The 19,853-nt window shown below is 41.7% G+C and overlaps 1 protein-coding gene across 3 annotated transcripts in view; it reads right to left on the reverse strand.

Moving 5' to 3' along the window:
* The window catches only part of LOC121569813 (cadherin-18-like), a 346,107-nt gene that overhangs the window by 35,442 nt on the left and 290,812 nt on the right, over positions 1–19,853 (reverse strand). For all 3 annotated transcript variants that reach the window (XM_041881031.2, XM_041881032.1, XM_041881033.2), the window contains 3 exons: positions 11,430–11,597; positions 10,270–10,457; positions 1,498–1,751 (listed from right to left, as the gene is read on the reverse strand). In XM_041881031.2, the coding sequence (XP_041736965.1) occupies positions 1,498–1,751; positions 10,270–10,457; positions 11,430–11,597 (610 nt within the window). The remainder of the gene's footprint in view (positions 1–1,497; positions 1,752–10,269; positions 10,458–11,429; positions 11,598–19,853) is intronic.

Below are 19,853 nucleotides of genomic sequence, written 5' to 3' on the forward strand. Positions count from 1 at the left end.
AAAAATACACCTTATGGAACAGCGGGGACTGTGAAGTAACACAAACATAGACACATGCATACAAACACACGATAACATACGCACTATACACACGTACACATGGATTTTGTGTTATAGATATGTGGTAGTAGAGTAGAGGCCTGAGGTCACACACTTAATATGTTGTGAAATCTGTTATGAATGTATTGTAATGTTTTTAAAATGTATAACTGCCTTAATTTAGCTGGACCCCAGGAAGAGTAGCAGCAGCTAATGGGGATCGATAATAAATACAAATACAAATACAAATACAAATGATGACTCACCACCTTGTTTGGCAATTCAAATGTCTCACAGAGGGACATGAAACTGTCAGAACAAACCAAACTACTGGCCTTGTTTCCTCGCATTGCAAAGGAACATAGATAAAACATGAGGCAAAAGCAACATCAGCGATCAAAGAGAAAGAGACTGCTATCTGCCCCAACTGCATTTTGACACCCGCCATCTGCAAACCGCCAACACAAGGAATATTCTTCTGTGGCATTGTTGTTTTTTCTATCTTTTATTTTTCCCAGTTCAAATGGATGTCGTCCAAACATTTCCAATTTTCTCTTCCTGTCTGGTGGTGAACAGTGAGAGAGCTGTAAGAATGGACGAGGGGGAGGTATCCCACCAAGACCCTTTCATATTTACATTTACATTTACGTCATTTAGCAGACGCTCTTATCCAGAGCGACTTACAAATTGTTCATATGTAGATTTCCTTTTTGTTTACCACAAATCCCTTTAAAATATCTTAAGATTCTTATGTTGAATCAACCATTCTTATTATTTATTTTTAGACTCTGTCTGTGCCTCTATCTCTCCTTGAAAATGTATTATAGATACATATTTCTTCATAAAGGGGCAGAGCTTGTCTTTTGGAGACATGGTGGAAAGAGATACAGTATGGTCACAATAACACGTGAAGGGACTGAGGTTCCGTGCTTAATTCAGTTGAAGAATTCCCTCAGCCCCATATGTACAGCATGGTGGTTCATCAAACCAAGATCTTATATCATGTAATACGGACTATTAGATATCAATCTATTGGTGTATGGGTAATATATCTGTTATGAGGTTATGGCACAACTCCCTCTTCATTTCTTGAAATGTGAAAATGAATACAAGGTTTGTAGAGGCTGAATGGCCTTAAGCTTTTAGACATGATAGTGGGTACAGAGGCAGTTTTTTTGGGGGAAAAGATGATTATGATGTCTTAGGGCAATTGAATAGATGTATGTTTATGTAATCAGTAGTACTAATAGTACAGTATGTGTGCATGATGTCTGTCCATGTACAGTATATATTATCTAGTAAAACATAACCGAGTGCACACAATATATTGATAGTGTTAGCAGATCCTGTACTACCCAAGCTTCGGATGCAGTGCACTGGTCAAACATAGTCCACTATATAGGGAATAGGGTGTTATTTGGGATGCTAAAAGACAATACATTTGCTCCAAGCTCTTACCTGACATGACTGTTTTTGCTGTCTGGATCCCTGGCTGTTACAGCCCCCACCTCTGTACCAATCCGAGCATTTTCATAAACATCCATGATATAATAATCCATAGAGAATACAGGTGGCTCGTCCACATCTCCCACAGTGATCTTTAGGGTGGCAGTATCTTTGAAAGGACCAAGGTAGGAAAAACGAGGCTCCACGTGGGTATTCACTCCCTCAATTTGAAGGGTGTAGGTCTTCTTCCTCTCGTAGTTCAGTGGCTGTGTCCAGGAAAATGCACAATATGCAGGATTAGGAACAGACTTCATTCCACTTGTGTACCATGTAATTACAATGCAAGTAGCCTACTTAAGTACGAAACAGGAATAGAGCATCTACTCCCTTCTCCCAAAGTGTGCACTGTGGATTTTTACAATGGTGGAAACTTCCTCCAGCCAATCCTTACACCAATCCTTTTATATCGTTAAAGGTGAGCGTGCAAGTGCACACTTCTGGAAAAAGGTTGAACATCTTGGCATAGCCTTCAAGTGATTGAACAGGATCTTAAAGGATTGGTTCACTATTTTTGAATCAAATCTCTATTTTGTATGTACAGTTGAAGTCGGAAGTTTACATACACCTTAGTCAAATACATTTAAACTCAATTTTTCACAATTCCTGACATTTAATCATAGTAAAAATTCCCTGTCTTAGGTCAGTTAGGATCACCACTTTATTTTAAGAATGTGAAATGTCAGAATAATAGTAGAGAGAATGATTTATTTCAGCTTTTATATATGTCATCACATTCCCAGTGGGACAGTAGTTTACATACACTCAATTAGTATTTGGTAGCATTGCCTTTAAATTGTTTAACTTGGGTCAAACGTTTTGGGTAGCCTTCCACAAGCTTCCCACAATAAGTTGTTTGAATTTTGGCCCATTCCCCATTACAGAGCTGGTGTTACTGAGTCAGGTTTGTAGGCCTCCTTGCTCGCACACACTTTTTCAGTACTAGCCCACACATTTTCTATAGGGTTGAGGTCAGGGCTTTGTGATGGCCACTCCAATACCTTGACTGTGTTGTCCTTAAGCCATTTTGCCACAACTTTGGAAGTATGCTTGGGGTCATTGTCCATTTGGAAGACCCATTTGTGACCAAACTTGAACTTCCTGACTGATGTCTTGAGATGTTGCTTCAATATATCCACATAAATGTCCTTCCTCATGATGCCATCTATTTTGTGAAGTGCACCAGTTCCTCCTGCAGCAAAGCACCCCCACAGCATGATGCTGCCACCCCCGTAATTCACGGTTGGGATGGTGTTCTTCGGCTTGCAAGCCTTCCCCTTTTTCCTCCAAACATAACGATGATCATTATGTCCAAACAGTTCTATTTTTGTTTCATCGGACCAGAGGACATTTCTCCAAAAAGTAAGATCTTTGTCCCCATGTGCAGTTGCAAACCGTAGTCTGGCTTTTTTATGGCAGTTTTGGAGCAGTGGCTTCTTCCTTGCTGAGCGGCCTTTCAGGTTATGTCGATATAGGACTCGTTTTACTGTGGATATAGATACTTTTGTACCTGTTTCCTCAAGCATCTTCACCAGGTCCTTTGCTGTTTTTCTGGGATTGATTTGCACTTTTTCCACCAAAGTACGTTCATCTCTAGGAGACAGAACGCGTCTCCTTCCTGAGCGGTATGACGGCTGCGTGATCCCATGGTGTTTATACTTGCGTACTATTGTTTTTACAGATGAACGTGGTACCTTCAGGCGTTTGAAAATTGCTCCCAAGGATGAACCAGACTTGTGGAGGTCTACAATTATTTTTCTGAGGTCTTAACTGATTTCTTTTGATTTTCCCATGATGTCAAGCAGAGAGGCACTGCGTTTGAAGGTAGGCCTTTAAATACATCCACAGGTACACTTCCAATTGACTCAAATTATGTCAAGTAGCCTTTAAGAAACTTCTAAAGCCATAACATCATTTTCTAGAATTTTCCAAGCTGTTTAAAGGCACAGTCAACTTAGTGTATGTAAAAGTCTGACCCACTGGAATTGTGATACAGTGAATTATAAGTGAAATAATCTGTCTGTAAACAATTATTGGAAAAATTACTCGTGTCATACACAAAGTAGATGGACTAACCGACTAACCAAAACTATACTTTGTTAACAATAAATTTGTGGAGTGGTTGAAAAACGAGTTTTAATGACTCCAACCTAAGTGTATGTAAAGTTCTGACTTCAACTGTAAATGGCATGTTATAGAAGGGTCCAGACACTTTTTAAGCAATACATTTCCATGTGTGAGCATGCGCGTGCTTTCCCATTGTGGTGATACGAGTAACGAGAAAGCATTTGCATGCTCGCACACGGAAATGTATTGCTCGAGTCCAACAAAATTGAACATAACATTGCGGATAAAGTTAGGAATTACAAAATTTCATGTGTACAACATCTAAAGACCTGCATCCCTATACCGAGAGCTTTGCTTTGAGGAAGTCTATTGTGGGTGGGGTAAGTTTCTCAAAATCAAGTGAAATCCTTTAAGCACTTACAAAATCGTAACATTTCATACAAATTGAAACAACAAAACAAATATATATAGTACCAGTCAAAAGTTTGGACACACCTACTCATTCCAGGGTTTTTCTTAATTTTTACTATTTTCTACATTATAGAATTTGGAAGGAATAGGCATGACTCTCGCTATTATTTCCACTTGCATTATATTGTATATAATTGAGATTGTACATCTCATTGAAATTGTCATGATATACACTACCGGTCAAAAGTTTTAGAACACCTACTCATTCAAGGGTTTTTCTTTATTTTTACTATTTTCTACATTGATGACAGCTTTGCACACTCTTGGCATTCTCTCAACCAGCTTCATGAGGTAGTCACGTGGAATGTATTTCAATTAACAGGTGTGCCTTGTTAAAAGTTAATTTGTGGTATTTCTTTCCTTCTTAATGTGTTTGAGCCAATCAGTTGTAGGTAGGGGTGGTATACAGAAGATATCCCTATTTGGTAAAAGACCAAGTACATATTACGGCAAGAACAGCTCAAATAAGCAAAGAGAAACGACAGTCCATCATTACTTTAAGACATGAAGGTCAGTCAATCCGGAAAATGTCAAGAACTGCAGTCACAGTCACAAAAACCATCAAGCGCTATGATGAAACTGGCTCTCATGAGGACCACAACAGGAAAGGAAGACCCAGAGTTACCTCTGCTTCATTAGAGTTACCAGCCTCAGAAATTGAAGCCCAAATAAATGATTCACATTAAAAAAATTATAATAATAAAAAAAAGTAGAATATTCGTCAATGATATCATAGGTAGGACTGGTGGAGTTATGTCGCACATGCAGCTAACAAAAACATATGGAAATGTCTGTTCTACCCAAAATTACAACAAAATAATTGCAGCATTACCGCAAAAATGAAAGAGGAAAGTGGAAGGGGGAAAAAGTAAGGAACTTGTCTGTCGGCCCTGCATTAAAGAACATCATTGGTTAAAGAAAATTGTGATAAATAACAAAGTATACCAGTTTCATTTGAGGACCAAAGGATTGACAGCCGTCCCATATAGATTGCAAAATAGTTGGGAAGAGATTTTTGACGTACCGATTCCATGGCATAGTGATTATGAACTGATACGCAAAACGACACCGGATTCAAAACTTAGAATTTTTTAATTTAAATTATTATACAAAATTCTTGCTACCAATAGACTGTTATTGATATGGGGGATACAATCTTCCCAGCTCTGCAGATTTTGCTGCGAAGAGACGGAATCATTAGATCATTTGTTTTGGTACTGTCCATTTGTAGCTTGTTTTTGGACACAGGTCCAGGAATGGCTAAAGGATTGCAATATTTACCTGGAGCTAACCCTGCAGATAGCACTACTGGGTGATCTGAAAAGTCATAGTCAATCGATCAATAATATAATAATACTTTTAGAAATCTGTAGAAACAATAAGAATAGAAGGTTTCAGAACTTTTGTAAAAAATCAAAGTACAGTTTAAAAATATATGGCAAATCCAAATCCAATATAGATGATGTTAAGAGATAGATGGGTGGTGTTGAATGGAGTTGAAGGATGGGAATAATAACAACTAACAACAACTAATAACAACAAGATAACTAATGTAAAGCATACTGTGTCCATAATAAGTACATAGGTTATAGGTTGAGAGCTTTTGTGAAAGAGCACAATTAGAAAGATATGGCATATAGAAGCAAACCGGATGGACATCATGAAAATGATCGGAGAGGTTGAGGGTAGAAGAAGTTCAAGAGGAAAAACTAACAAAATTGAATTATTTTAAAATTGACTGTGTCCATTAAATGTATATAGTATGTATAAGCTGGAAGTAGAGGCCTAAACATTGTTGTTCACTAGTTTACTCCAATTAGGGAAGGGATGGTGGGCTTGGAAAGTAATAAAGGGAAATAAATATATATATATATATATATATATATATATATATAAAGTATATATATATATATATATGTATATATATATATATATATATATATATATATATATATATATATATATATATATATATATATATATATATATATATATATATATATATATATATATATATATATATATATATATATATATATATATATATATATATGTATGCATATGTATATGTATGTATATGTTTTTATATATGCATATGTATATGTATGTGTATGTATGTATATGTATACAGTGGGGGAAAAAAGTATTTAGTCAGCCACCAATTGTGCAAGTTCTCCCACTTAAAAAGATGAGAGAGGCCTGTAATTTTCATCATAAGTACACGTCAACCATGACAGACAAAATGAGAAAAAAAAATCCAGAAAATCACATTGTAGGATTTTTAATGACTTTATTTGCAAATTATGGTGGAAAATATGTATTTGGTCAATAACAAAAGTTTCTCAATACTTTGTTATATACCCTTTGTTGGCAATGACACAGGTCAAACGTTTTCTGTAAGTCTTCACAAGATTTTGACACACTGTTGCTGGTATTTTGGCCCATTCCTCCATGCAGATCTCCTCTAGAGCAGTGATGTTTTGGGGCTGTCGCTGGGCAACACAGACTTTCAATTCCCTCCAAAGATTTTCTATGGGGTTGAGATCTGGAGACTGGCTAGGCCACTCCAGGACCTTAAAATGCTTCTTACGAAGCCACTCCTTCGTTGCCCGGGCGGTGTGTTTGGGATCATTGTCATGCTGAAAGACCCAGCCACGTTTCATCTTCAATGCCCTTTCTGATGGAAGGAGGTTTTTACTCCAAATCTCACGATACATGGCCCCATTCATTCTTTCCTTCACATGGATCAGTCGTCCTGGTCCCTTTGCTGAAAAACAGCCCCAAAGCATGATGTTTCCACCCCCATGCTTCACAGTAGGTATGGTGTTCTTTGGATGCAACTCAGCATTCTTTGTCCTCCAAACACGACGAGTTGAGTTTTTACCAAAAAGTTCTATTTTGGTTTCATCTGACCATATGACATTCTCCCAATCCTCTTCTGGATCATCCAAATGCACTCTAGCAAACTTCAGACGGGCCTGGACATGTACTGGCTTAAGCAGGGGGACACGTCTGTCACTGCAGGATTTGAGTCCCTGCCGGCGTAGTGTGTTACTGATGGTAGGCTTTGTTACTTTGGTCCCAGCTCTCTGCAGGTCATTCACTAGGTCCCCCGTGTGGTTCTGGGATTTTTGCTCACCGTTCTTGTGATCATTTTGACCCCACGGGGTGAGATCTTGCGTGGAGCCCCAGATCAAGGGAGATTATCAGTGGTCTTGTATGTCTTCCATTTCCTAATAATTGCTCCCACAGTTGATTTCTTCAAACCAAGCTGCTTACCAATTGCAGATTCAGTCTTCCCAGCCTGGTGCAGGTCTACAATTTTGTTTCTGGTGTCCTTTGACAGCTCTTTGGTCTTGGCCATAGTGGAGTTTGGAGTGTGACTGTTTGAGGTTGTGGACAGGTGTCTTTTATACTGATAACAAGTTCAAACAGGTGCCATTAATACAGGTAACGAGTGGAGGACAGAGGAGACTCTTAAAGAAGTTACAGGTCTGTGAGAGCCAGAAATCGTGCTTGTTTGTAGGTGACCAAATACTTATTTTCCACCATAATTTGCAAATTAATTAATTATGAATCCTACAATGTGATTTTCTGGAGAAAATGTTTTCTCAATTTGTCTGTCATAGTTGACGTGTACCTATGTCACGCCCTGGCTCGGGGGACTCTTAATGTTGAGCCAGGGTGTGGAGTTTCTGTTACATTTTCTATGCTTTTGTTCTAGATCGTTTATATCTATGTTGGCCAGGGTGGTTCCCTATCAGAGGCAGCTGTAGCTCGTTGTCTCTGATTGGGGACAATACTTAGGCAGCCTGTTTTCACTAGTTTATTGTGGGATCCTGTTCCGTTTGGTTTGTTGTATGACCTAGGACTTCACGTATCGTTTTGTTGTTTTTGTTCGTGTTGTGTACACCAATAAAGTATGTACGCCTATCACGCTGCGCCTTGGTCCGCTTCCTGTAACGATCGTGACAGAAGATCCCACCATGAGAGGACCAAGCAGCGTGTCCAGGAACAGACAGCCTGGACTTGGGAGGAGATCCTGGACGGGAAGGGATCCTGGACTTGGGAGGAGATTCAGGCCGGAATGGATCGCCGCCCCTGGGGGGAGACTGTGGAGGCGCGCTACAGAGAGGAGCAGCGGCAACGCAGAGGGTACCGGCCGAGGAGGAAGCCCGAGAGACAGCCCCAATAAAAAACATTTGGGGGGCTAAAGGGGTGGTTGGCGGAGAGTTAGAGCAGAGCCAACTCCCCGTACTCAGGCTAGAAAGCGTGAGACTGGGCAGGCTCCGTGTTATGAGGAGCCACGTACTGTGCCGCGAGTGTTCCGGCACAGCCCTGTACGTCCTGTGCTAGCACCACGCACGTGTCGCGCTAAGGTGGGCATGCAGCTAGGACGGAGTGTGCCGGCTCAACGCTCGTGGCCTCCAGTACCCCTCCTCAGTCCCGTATATCCTGCGCCAGTGCCACGTGCTGCAGCGCCAGTACGAGTGCACAGCCCTGTACGTCCTGTGCAGATGCCTCACACATATTGTGGGGAAGTAGGCATTCAGCCAGGACGGGTTGTGTCAGCTCTCCGCTCCAGACCTCCAGTCCGCCTCCACAGTCCGGCCCGGCCCGTTCCGGCTCCCCGCACCAAGCCTATGGTGCGTGTTCCCAGTCCAGCCCGGCCCGTTACGGCTCCCCGCACCAAGTCTATGGTGCGTGTTCCCAGTCCGGCCCGGCCCGTTCCGGCTCCCTGCACCAAGCCTATGGTGCGTGTTCCCAGTCCAGCCTGGCCCGTTCCGGCTCCCCGCACCAAGTCTATGGTGCGTGTTCCCAGTCCAGCCCGGCCTGTTCATGCTCCCCGCACCAAGCCTGTGGTGCGCGTTGCCAGCCCGGTCCGGCCTGTTCCTGTCCCTCGCACCAAGCCTGTGGTGCGCGTCGCCAGCCCGGTCCGGCCTTTTCCTGCTCCCCGCACCAAGCCAGGGGTGCGCATTGCCAGCCCGGTCCGGCCTGTTCCTGCTCCCCGCACCAAGCCAGTGGTGTGCGTCGCCAGCCCGGTCCGGCCTGTTCCTGCTCCCCGCACCAAGCCAGTGGTGCGCGTCGCCAGCCCGGTCCGGCCTGTTCCTGCTCCCCGCACCAAGCCAGTGGTGCGCGTCGCCAGCCCGGTCCGGTCCGGCCTGTTCCTGTCCCTCACACCAAGCCTGTGGTGCGCGTCGCCAGCCCGGTCCGGCCTGTTCCTGTCCCTCGCACCAAACCAGTGGTGCGCGTCGCCAGCCCGGTCCGGCCCATTCCTGCTCCCCGCACCAAGCCAGTGGTGCGCGTCGTTAGCCCGGTCCGGCCCGTTCCTGCTCCCCGCACCAAGCCAGTGGTGCGCATCGTCAGTCCGGCACGGTCCGTGCCTGTTCCACCGGTGCCTGGTCCGGCACCGGTCAGCTGCTCCACACCGGAGCCAGAGCAATCCGCTCCACCAGTGTCCAGTCCAGCTCCGGCCAGCGGGGCCAGACCAGACCAGGGGCGCTACGGGGGGGTAGAGAGAGAGTGGCGGTCACGCCCGGAGCCGGATCCGCCTCCGAGGCGGAATGCCCACCCGGCCCCTACCCCGTTGTGTTGGTGTGGCGCGGTCGCAGTCCGCGCCTTTGGGGGGGGGGGGTACTGTCACGCCCTGGCTCGGGGGACTCTTAAATGGTGAGCCAGGGTGTGGAGTTTCTGTTACATTTTCTATGCTTTTGTTCTTGATCGTTTATATCTATGTTGGCCAGGGTGGTTCCCAATCAGAGGCAGCTGTAGCTCGTTGTCTCTGATTGGGGCCAAAACTTAGGCAGCCTGTTTTCACTAGTTTATTGTGGGATCTTGTTCCGTTTGGTTTGTTGTATGACCTAGGACTTCACGTATCGTTTTGTTGTTTTGGTTCGTGTTGTGTTGTGTACACCAATAAAGTATGTATGCCTATCACGCTGCGCCTTGGTCCGCTTCCTGTAACGATCGTGACAACCTATGATGAAAATTACAGGCCTTTCTCATCTTTTTAAGTGGGAGAACTTGCACAATTGGTGGCTGACTAAATACTTTTTTTCCCCACTGTATATGAAATGGATGACGTTGTTCACAATTGTGCACAATTTTCGGGGACCTGTTTTGACTTGTGAGCGCTACTTTCAAACTACTGGTTGAAATTATACAAAACCTTAATACTCTGTTGTGTACCTTCTTGAGGCTGATGATTCCCTCCCTGGTGTCCCTGTCAGTGTTGATGGAGAACATGACTGCTCCTTCTGAGTTGATGATGCTGTACTTGATCTCTGCATTGACGCCAAGGTCCTCGTCATTGGCTTTTATCTTCCCCACTGGCTTGCCAACCTGGGCCGACTCAGGGACGTACAGCTGGTAATTTTCTGTGGATCATGAACATAACAATACAGCCATTTAGAAAAAGCTCAACATCACTAGTTGGTGCCATATTTTGGGCTGATTGTCCAAATGATTTTTAATTTTAGCTGTGTCACGCTGAAATGACTCCACAGATGCTCCTGGAATTGCTACTTAATGTCCTTTGAAATCATGTCAGAATGCTTGACTCAACGTTTAGACCTGAAATGTGTCTGAGGGCTCTTGAATAGTGTTGACTTTAACTTGGACTCTTACAAACTTGGACTGATTGAACTGTAATTGTACAGATGTTCAGTGTTCTTACAGCAACATAACATGAAAATGTTAAAGCAAATGTTTTTCAGCCTGCATGGCATTTGATGAGGTACATTTTCAGACCAAATGTCAAATAAATATGTGATTATTATTACGATAGGATAGATAAAAAATACATTAAAATCATGATTTATAATTGGGGCGGTTTTACTCAATGCTATGCTCATCTAACTAATGTCTGTTGAACATCTGTTATATATTAAAGATGGAGCCTACTGACAGTCAATTCAAGCTGATGAGTTTCTATAATGAAGCTCTATCCATATGAGTGAGGAGGAGTATATTATGATTCTTCAATATAGATAGATGAGAACACTCAATTTTTAATTGGCCTACTAAAAATACTCTCAAATTTATCTCGTGCCAGTCAAGAGAAGTGTCTCTGAGAAGCACTGCTGTTTTATCAAACAAAGTCATTAGTATTTAGCAGAAATAGATAGTAGATGTCTTAGATACTGTTAAGCCTTTTTGAAATCAAGTGATATGGAGTAACTGGGCCACGTTCAGTAGGCAAATGGTGTGAAACGTTGCAGATATAAACTCTACAAATAGTATGATGTGATTCCTTATTCCACATGTGAGAGAGGCATGTTTGTTTTATTTCCCTCTGAATGTTACACACCGTTTTGCCTGCTGAACGCAGCCATGGTGTCTATACTCACTTTGCGGGAACTTGGGAGGGTTGTCGTTGACGTCGGTGAGGGTGATGTTGATGGTGGTGGATCCAGAAAGTCCTCCAACCGATCCTGCCATGTCTTTGGCTTGAATGACTACAGCATAGTGTTCTCTCGCCTCCCGGTCCATGTTGGCTAAGGCAGTCCTGATGACTCCTGGACATGGAGAAAATAATAAAATAATACTGTTACTACTGTACTGTATGAATACCAATGTTACTATTGTACTATTCGGCTAACGCCATCAAGTTTAGAACTAAGGCCATCATGGACAGGGGGAGAATAATAGCGAATTACCTCTGTTAACAATGAATACCAATGTTTCTACTGTATTGTATGGTTAATTGATGACTCCTGGACAGGGGGAGAAGAATAGAGGAATTCAAAATGTTACTATGAATATCAATGTTAGTACTGTGTGAATACCAATGTTAGTACTGTATGACTACCAATGTTTTTTCTGTACTGTATGAATAGAGATTCTTGGAGTCACTTGACTTGAATAATTCAAAGGATGAATTCTTGAGATGAATATGGTATTCTTCTTCTTATTTGGGTAAAAGTGACAATGGAAGAAACAGAAGCAGTAATAGAGCTTATAGGGCCGATCACCTTAGGCTCTTTACTTTACAGTAACTAATAATACAAGGTTGGAAAAAACAGGTAACTGCCAAAATAATGGAAACACTTGAGTAAATGAGCGAGCCAAAGCATATTGAAAGCAACTGCTTCCACACAGGTGTGGTTCCTGAGTTAATTAAGCAATAAACATCCATCATGCTTAGGGTAATGTGTAAAAATGCTGGGCATACCATTATTTTGGCTACCATGGCTATGCCCCCATAAAATGACCAAGCCTGCATCCACAGGGCATTGGTGGTTTGAATGGTTTGATGAGCATGAAAACGATGTAAACCATACGTCATGGCCATCTCAGTCACCAGATCTCAACCCAATTGAACACTTATGTGAGATTCTTGAGCGGCGCCTGAGACATCATTTTCCACCACCATCAACAAAAAACCAAATTATTGATTTTATTGTGGAAAAATGGTCTCACATCCCTCCAATAGAGTTCCAGACACTGATAGAATCTATGCCAAGGTGCATTTAAGCTGTTCTGGCTCGTGGTGGCCCAATGCCCTATTCCTTTATCTTTTACCTGTAGATTCTCAGGGCAGAAAGTTATGGTGTATAAGTTATTAAATCAATGTGCCATCAGTGTCTAGGCCGTAATTTTGAGAAATAATCGTACAGTTTGACAGTTTAAATAAAAGATACATAACATAAATATAGGCTGCTCCAATATCCTTTCGATCTTGATAGTCCAAATGTTTTATTGCCAAGGTTAGCCTTTCTCCACTTTTCATTATATTTCAAATGACTATGGTAAGACAGAGAATGCAACCTTCCCCAAAGAACCCATTAAATCATGTTTATCACTATAGTAATGCAGGAAATAGCTCCATGAACTTTCTACTGGGGTTAAACATAGATATCCTGCATCAATGCATACTATAGTACAAAAGCAAGTTCATGTCACTGTCCAAATTGCGTAAATTACCCAATGCTCAATCCAATGTAATAGATTCCATGCCAGTTGAAGCTAGTATTGATATTTCATCTCCCACACATTGTAAAGTAAAGAGTATACACAATCTGTTCAAGATTAGTCTGTGTGTGTTATGTGTGAGGGGATTAAAGTGCCCCACTGTCTCGCCCCGCTGTACACTGAAACCAGATCAAGGACTGCGATTTAATATGTGTTGCCTGTTACTTCAGTTCTCAGTGTCAATCTTTCTCGCTCTCTTGGTTTTCTCTCTCTCCCAGAGGCAAAACCCTTGAGCAACTGGTGAACATGTGTTCTTGTGAACCTTTGTGTGAACTGACGAAGAGCAATCTATAGAAAACAGCAGGGTCTCGGCTGTGATGTCTATAATCTAATAATTATATAATAGTTGGTAGCTGTGATTACAAATAACCTAGTACACACACACACTTCTCTTCAGTAGCAATCAGTCCATTTTGTATCTTGATCAATAATTTTACAAGGTTATAGAAAAGATCAGCGGTCACATTGTGTGATTTCATCTGTACAAGGCCCCTTGAACAATATGTCAATTTTAATGTGTGAGTTTGCAGGATATGGGTTGTTTACTTTTAGCAATATCAGGAACGTTCCAGGAGACAATCGTTAATTTCTCTGTAAAAAGTGCAGTTTTTCCTTGTTTTTCCTATTTTCTTACTCAACCCTTTTTCTACGTACTTCTTGCTTGAGGGGGGGAAAAAAAATACTTGTTTACTTTGTAAGGTAGTTTCTGCATGTGTGAAAATCCTTGAAGTAAAAAAATTAATAAAAAATGAAGGTGTGGGGCTCAAAGAAGCACATAATTAGTTACAATCTTCTCAGTTTCAAGCCCACCATTGCCATCAAATCAATACATATTAATGTGGACAAGAAATGGGAAGCCTAGAGGCACCCACAAAACAGACAAAGTTTTACTATTATTTGCATATCCAATGTAGAGTATTTGCAATATGGTTTTAATAGTACTGAACAAAATGTGTCTATTTGATTTTAGTAGGAAAGAGATATTGTATCAAGAATCCATGACCTATTAATGACCTTTCCTATCTGTTTGAAAAGAAAGTTTAATGAAAAATAGGTTGTTGTTTTCCATTACTGGTCCTTGTTGATCTATAAACAAACCTTATTAATATGCCATTTAGCAGACGCTTTTATCCAAAGCGACTTACAGTCATGCGTGCATACATTTTTGTATATGGGTGGTCCCGGGGATCGAACCCACTACCCTGGCGTTACAAGCGCCGTGCTCTACCAACTGAGCTACAGAGGACCACAATACTCTTGTATGCTGATCGGTTTCAAAGCCATCTTTACATTCTAGCTAACTAATGGTTTCTAAGCTTGTTTTCATTATCTTGCTGGGTATAGTTCCTCTATAGATAAACCTGATTCTCTTGTATCATTATTCTCTTGTATTCTTAGATATCCGCTGATCGGATTCTAAGAACAGTGCCATATTTAGATTCTATCAATAACCTAATTTCCTGTTTGGACAAAAGAGGCACTACTAATATCTATTTTCTTACAGACAATCCATTATTTCCTCTCTCTCTTTTCAGGAGGATGCTATAGGCAGGAGCTAATCCAATCCACTTGTCTTGGGCAGAATAATCACTATAAGTGGGTTAAGGAGCAATACAGCCAACACTATTACCTTCCAGGGGATCTGAGAGGTTAGGTTACATATCAACTGCGTCCCAAATGGCACCCTGTTCCCTATATAGTGCACTACTTATGACCAGAGCCCTATTGGCCCTGGTCAAAAGTAGCGCACTATATAGGGGATAAGGTGCCATTTGGGACAGAGCAATCATCTGTCACCCAGGAGAACGGATAAAGGAGTCCAGTTGTCTGTCCTCTCGGATCCGGTCCAGCTGATCTCCACACTACAGTAGTCTTCCATCTCACAGCAGAGATAGGCGGCTTTAAGCACACAATAAGAGTATGCTGTGCTGGCTGGCCAGTAGCTTTGACTACCAGGGCCAGAATGCAGAAAAAATTAAATCATCACAACAGGGAGGCCTTGTGAATGCCAAAGTATACAGGAGTCAGTCATGTGTCTGTCTATCATATGGCATAGGCTACCCTGGGCGGCATAAGACACATTCAATACGTTGATATATCTTGTGCACTGTTCAATTTTGTCCGGAATCTGGAAATAATTTAACCTTTCAAAAAGTATAGCATGAATAGCTGCGTAAGTTAACTCGATAGGAATGGAATGCATGCTTGATTTCACCTTAGCCCATGCAGTACTTGTGCATGAAATAACCGTAACCTTTACTGTCCATTCCATTAAAAAAATATCTTATTCCTCAGATATGAGATATTCCAATGCATAGGCGTGTCCTAAATTGCACTTTATTCCCTATTTAGCGCACTACTTTTGACCAAGGCCCACAGGGCTCGAGTCAAAAGTAGTGCACTATATAGGGAATAGGGTGTCATTTGAGACGCAGCCTAAGACATACACCTGGCAGTACATGCAGTACATTGGTGGGTCTGTATACACTACCGGTCCAAAGTTTTAGAACACCTACTCATTCAAGGGTTTTTCTTTCTTTTTACTATTTTCTACATTGTAGAATAATAGTGAATACATCAAAACTATGAAATAACACATATGGAATCATGTAGTAACCAAAAAAAGTGTTAAACAAATCAAAATGTATATTATATTTGAGATTCTTCAAATAGCCACCCTTTGCCTTGATGACAGCTTTGCACACTCTTGGCATTCTCTCATCCAGCTTCATGAGGTAGTCACCATTTCAATTAACATGTGTGCCTTCTTAAAAGTTAATTTGTGGAATTTCTTTCCTTCTTAATGCGTTTGAGCCAATCAGTTGTGTTGTGACAAGGTAGGGGGGTATACAGAAGATAGCCCTATTTGGTAAAAGACCAAGTCCATATTATGGCAAGAACAGCTCAAATAAGCAAAGAAAAATGACAGTCCATCATTACTTTAAGACATGAAGGTCAGTCAATCCGGAAAATTTCAAAAACTTTGAATGTTTCTTCAAGTGCAGACGCAAAAACCATCAAGCGCTATGATGAAACTGGCTCTCATGAGGACCGCAACAGGAATGGAAGACCCAGAGCTGCAGAGGATAAGTTCATTAGAGTTGCCAGCCTGTGAATACTTTCTGGGCACTGTAGCTATTGTGTCTGAAAATGAATCGTCAGCCTCCTCCCTTCGACGGTCTGAGAGCTCTCAGGAAGACGGACAATGGAGGAAGTGCACTAGACGTACACTTCAACAATAACAACAACAACAACTAGCACTGAACTTTAAAGATACAATCTAGGTATGCTTCAAAAGGCTATGGGTGAATCAGGAACACGTTTGTCGTTGTTGTTTGCAACAATATTTACCACAATATTTCTGGAACACTGCAAGAGCCAAATGCTACAGTAATTATTTATATTATGGATGTGATTCCCTCCTAAATGGCCAAATGTGTTCAGTGTCATATATTTGGGGTCTGCTGATGTAAAAGGTCTTTATAAATACATTTAATTGATTTGATTGATATACTACCAAAGATAACAAAGGCATAATGCATGTACTGTACTTCCTCCAAAACCTGAAAGGTACCTTGACACTTTGACACACAAACAATCCTTGAATCTCCTCCTCTACCGACTTCCTCTAGCAGTTACACCCATCCCTGATAGTCTGGGCTAGATCTCAATGGAACAAGCCTATTAATTTAGAAAAATAATTGAGAAGGAGCTGTCTTCCTTGAACCCTGGGCCATTTGAGTGAGTGAGGTTGTTAGCCTTTCCTTCAACCCACACCAGGAGGGCCAGTATGAAAAATGTATGCACTCACTAATTGGAAGTCGCTCTGGATAAGAGCGTCTGCTAAATGACTAAAATGTAAATGTAATGATCAGAAGCAACAAACTGTGGTCATCGATCGTTGAATTGATAAATCTGCCTGCATCTCCAAGAGTTCTACCCAACAACAACTTTTTAAATGATGAGGCTAGACAGGACTTCTCACTACTAATTGTCTTGTCACATCTTCACGGTTTATTCTTCATTATTATGAACAACATAATTGACAGTTGTTTTGTTATGCATCTACCCACATGCCTTCACACTTGCGCTAAACCAAACTGTAAAGACATTACATAAAGGATAGTCAGATACAGAGATTTAATTAACAATCCTCTTTTGTCTCAACGTGTTATTGTGCATGTGTGAATAAGACATATTTTCTTATTATTTACTCAGCAATACATGTCTAGTAGTGAGGGTTAGATGTGATCGTTAATTACAAGGTAAAGTACTTGACTGATATACAGTGCATTCGGAAAGTATTCAGACCGCTTGACATTTTCCACATTTTGTTACGTTACAGCCTTATTCTAAAATTGATTACATCTACACACAATACCCCACAATGACAAAGCAAATTAGGACAAAACAGCAAAAAAAAACAGCAAAGAAATCAAATAAAAAATACTGAAATATCACATTTACATAAATATTCAGACCCTTTACTCAGTACTTTGTTGAAGCACCTTTGGCAGCGATTACAACCTCAAGACTTCTTGGGTATGACGCTAGGCACACCTGCATTTGGGGAGTTTCTCCCATTGTCTCCATCGATCGGGTTCAAGTCCGGGCTCTGGCTGGGCCACTCAAGGACATTCAGAGACTTGTCCCGAAACCACTCCTGCGTTGTCTTGGCTGTGTGCTTAGGGTCATTGTCCTGTTGGACGATGAACGTTCGCACCAGTCTGAGGTCCTAAGCGCTCTGGAGCAGGTTTTCATCAAGGATCTCTGTACTTTGCTCCGTTCATCTTTCCCTCGATCCTGACTAATCTCCTAGTCCCTGCCGCTAAAAAACAACCCTACAGCATGATGCTACCACCACAATGCATCACCGTCGGGATGGTGCCAGGTTTCCTCCAGACGTGACAGTTGGCATTCAGGCCAAAGAGTTCAATCTTGATTTCATCAGATAAGATAATCTTGTTTCTCATAGTCCTTTAGGTGCCTTTTGGCAAACTCCAAGCGGGCTGTCATGTGCCTTTTACTGTGGCTTCCGTCTGGCCACTCTACCATAAAGGCCTGATTGGTGGAGTGCTGCAGAGATGGTTGTCCTTCTGGAAGGTTCTCCCATCTCCACAGAGGAACTCTGGAGCTCTGTCAGTGACCATCGGGTTCTTGGTCACCTCCCTGACCAAGGCCCTTTTCCCCCGATTGCTCAGTTTGGCCAGGCGTCAAGCTCTAGGAAGAGTCTTGGTGGTTCCAAACTTCTTCCATTTAAGAATGATGGAGGCCACTGTGTTCTTGCTGACCTTCATTGCTGCAGAAATGTTTTGGTACCCTTCCCCAGATCTGTGCCTCGACACAATCCTGTCTTGGAGCTCAACTGTGGGACCTTAAATAGACAGGTGTGTGCCTTTCCAAATCAGGTCCACTCAATTGAATGTACCACAGGTGGATTCCAATCAAGTTGTAGAAACATCTCAAGGATGATCAATGGAAACAGGATGTACCTGAGTTCAATTTCGAGTCTCATAGCAAAGAGTCTGAATACTTATGTAAATAAGGTATTTATGTTTTTTATTTTTAATAAATGTGCAAACATTTCTATAAACCTGTTTTTGCTGTGTCATTATGGGGTATTGTGTCTAGATTGATGAGGAACATATGTAATTCAATCCATTTTAGAATAAGACTGTAACGTAACAAAATGTGGAAAAAGGGGAAGGGTCTGAATACTTTACGAATGCACTGTACGGTAGGACAGGCGACCGATTGACTGAGTGACAAAGAGACAGTGTTTAATTTGATCCAACAGGAAGTATAACCTAATCCATGCTCAGTGGAAACCACCCAATCTGTGTCAGTTTCTTCAATTAAGTCAAAACACTCCCAAATCCCAGATCAGCAGATAAATTAGCCTACTTAAAATGCAGAGGGGACCGGGGGGCAGGAGGGTCACCATCAGACTCAGAGACTCAGGATGCATCCCAAATGGGACCCTATTCCCTATTTATCCCTATGGGCCATGGTCAAAAGTAGTGCACTATATAGGGAATAGGGTGCCATTTGGGATGCAGCCAGTGAGCAGGCGACACGTCTTGGTTAGCTCCCAGGGTAAAGTGATAGATACTCACTAGTGACGGGAGAAGACGGGAGATATGACCTGCCTATTAAAAATGATAAATTATGTAATTGTCATCCTCCTCTTTTGCTGCTAAAACATGTAAAGCTAAAAAAGAGCCAGCTTGTATTTTGAGCTGTTGGAAACTCACTCACTGTGCTAATCAAGTGAATCCATGTAACTTTTTATGACATGCCAGTGATCGACACAGTAATGGTTGGCCTACTTTTCTACAAATCAGCCTATGTTTTTCCCTACTATGTGTACTGTCATAGTACTTTTCACAAGCTTTTCACCTACAACAGAGCAATGAGACCTCAGACACGCATACTGTACATAGACATTCAGTCTATCATGCAATGTCTTATGGCCGTCAAGGATGGTTCACATGAGAAGACTCCTTGCCTGCAAAGAATGTTGTTGTTCATCATTAATAATGAAATATGCAGTGACACAGAGAGGGAACGAGAGAGAAGGGGGGTGAGATAAAGAGAGAGAGAAAGAGAGTGAGACGCTCGTTTTGAATGGATATTGATTGTAAGGGGACTTGGAGTACAGCTTGTGGCTGTAACCAAAAAATTAGGGTGATGTTTATGGGAGCCTTCAATCTCTGGCTGGCTCCAAACAATTATTGTGTCAAAATTGAATTCCTCTTTACTGATAGCTACTGTACCGTGATCTTAAAAAGAAAATGAAT

This window comes from Coregonus clupeaformis, chromosome 7 (genome assembly GCF_020615455.1).
Source record: "Coregonus clupeaformis isolate EN_2021a chromosome 7, ASM2061545v1, whole genome shotgun sequence".
Lineage (NCBI taxonomy): Eukaryota > Metazoa > Chordata > Actinopteri > Salmoniformes > Salmonidae > Coregonus > Coregonus clupeaformis.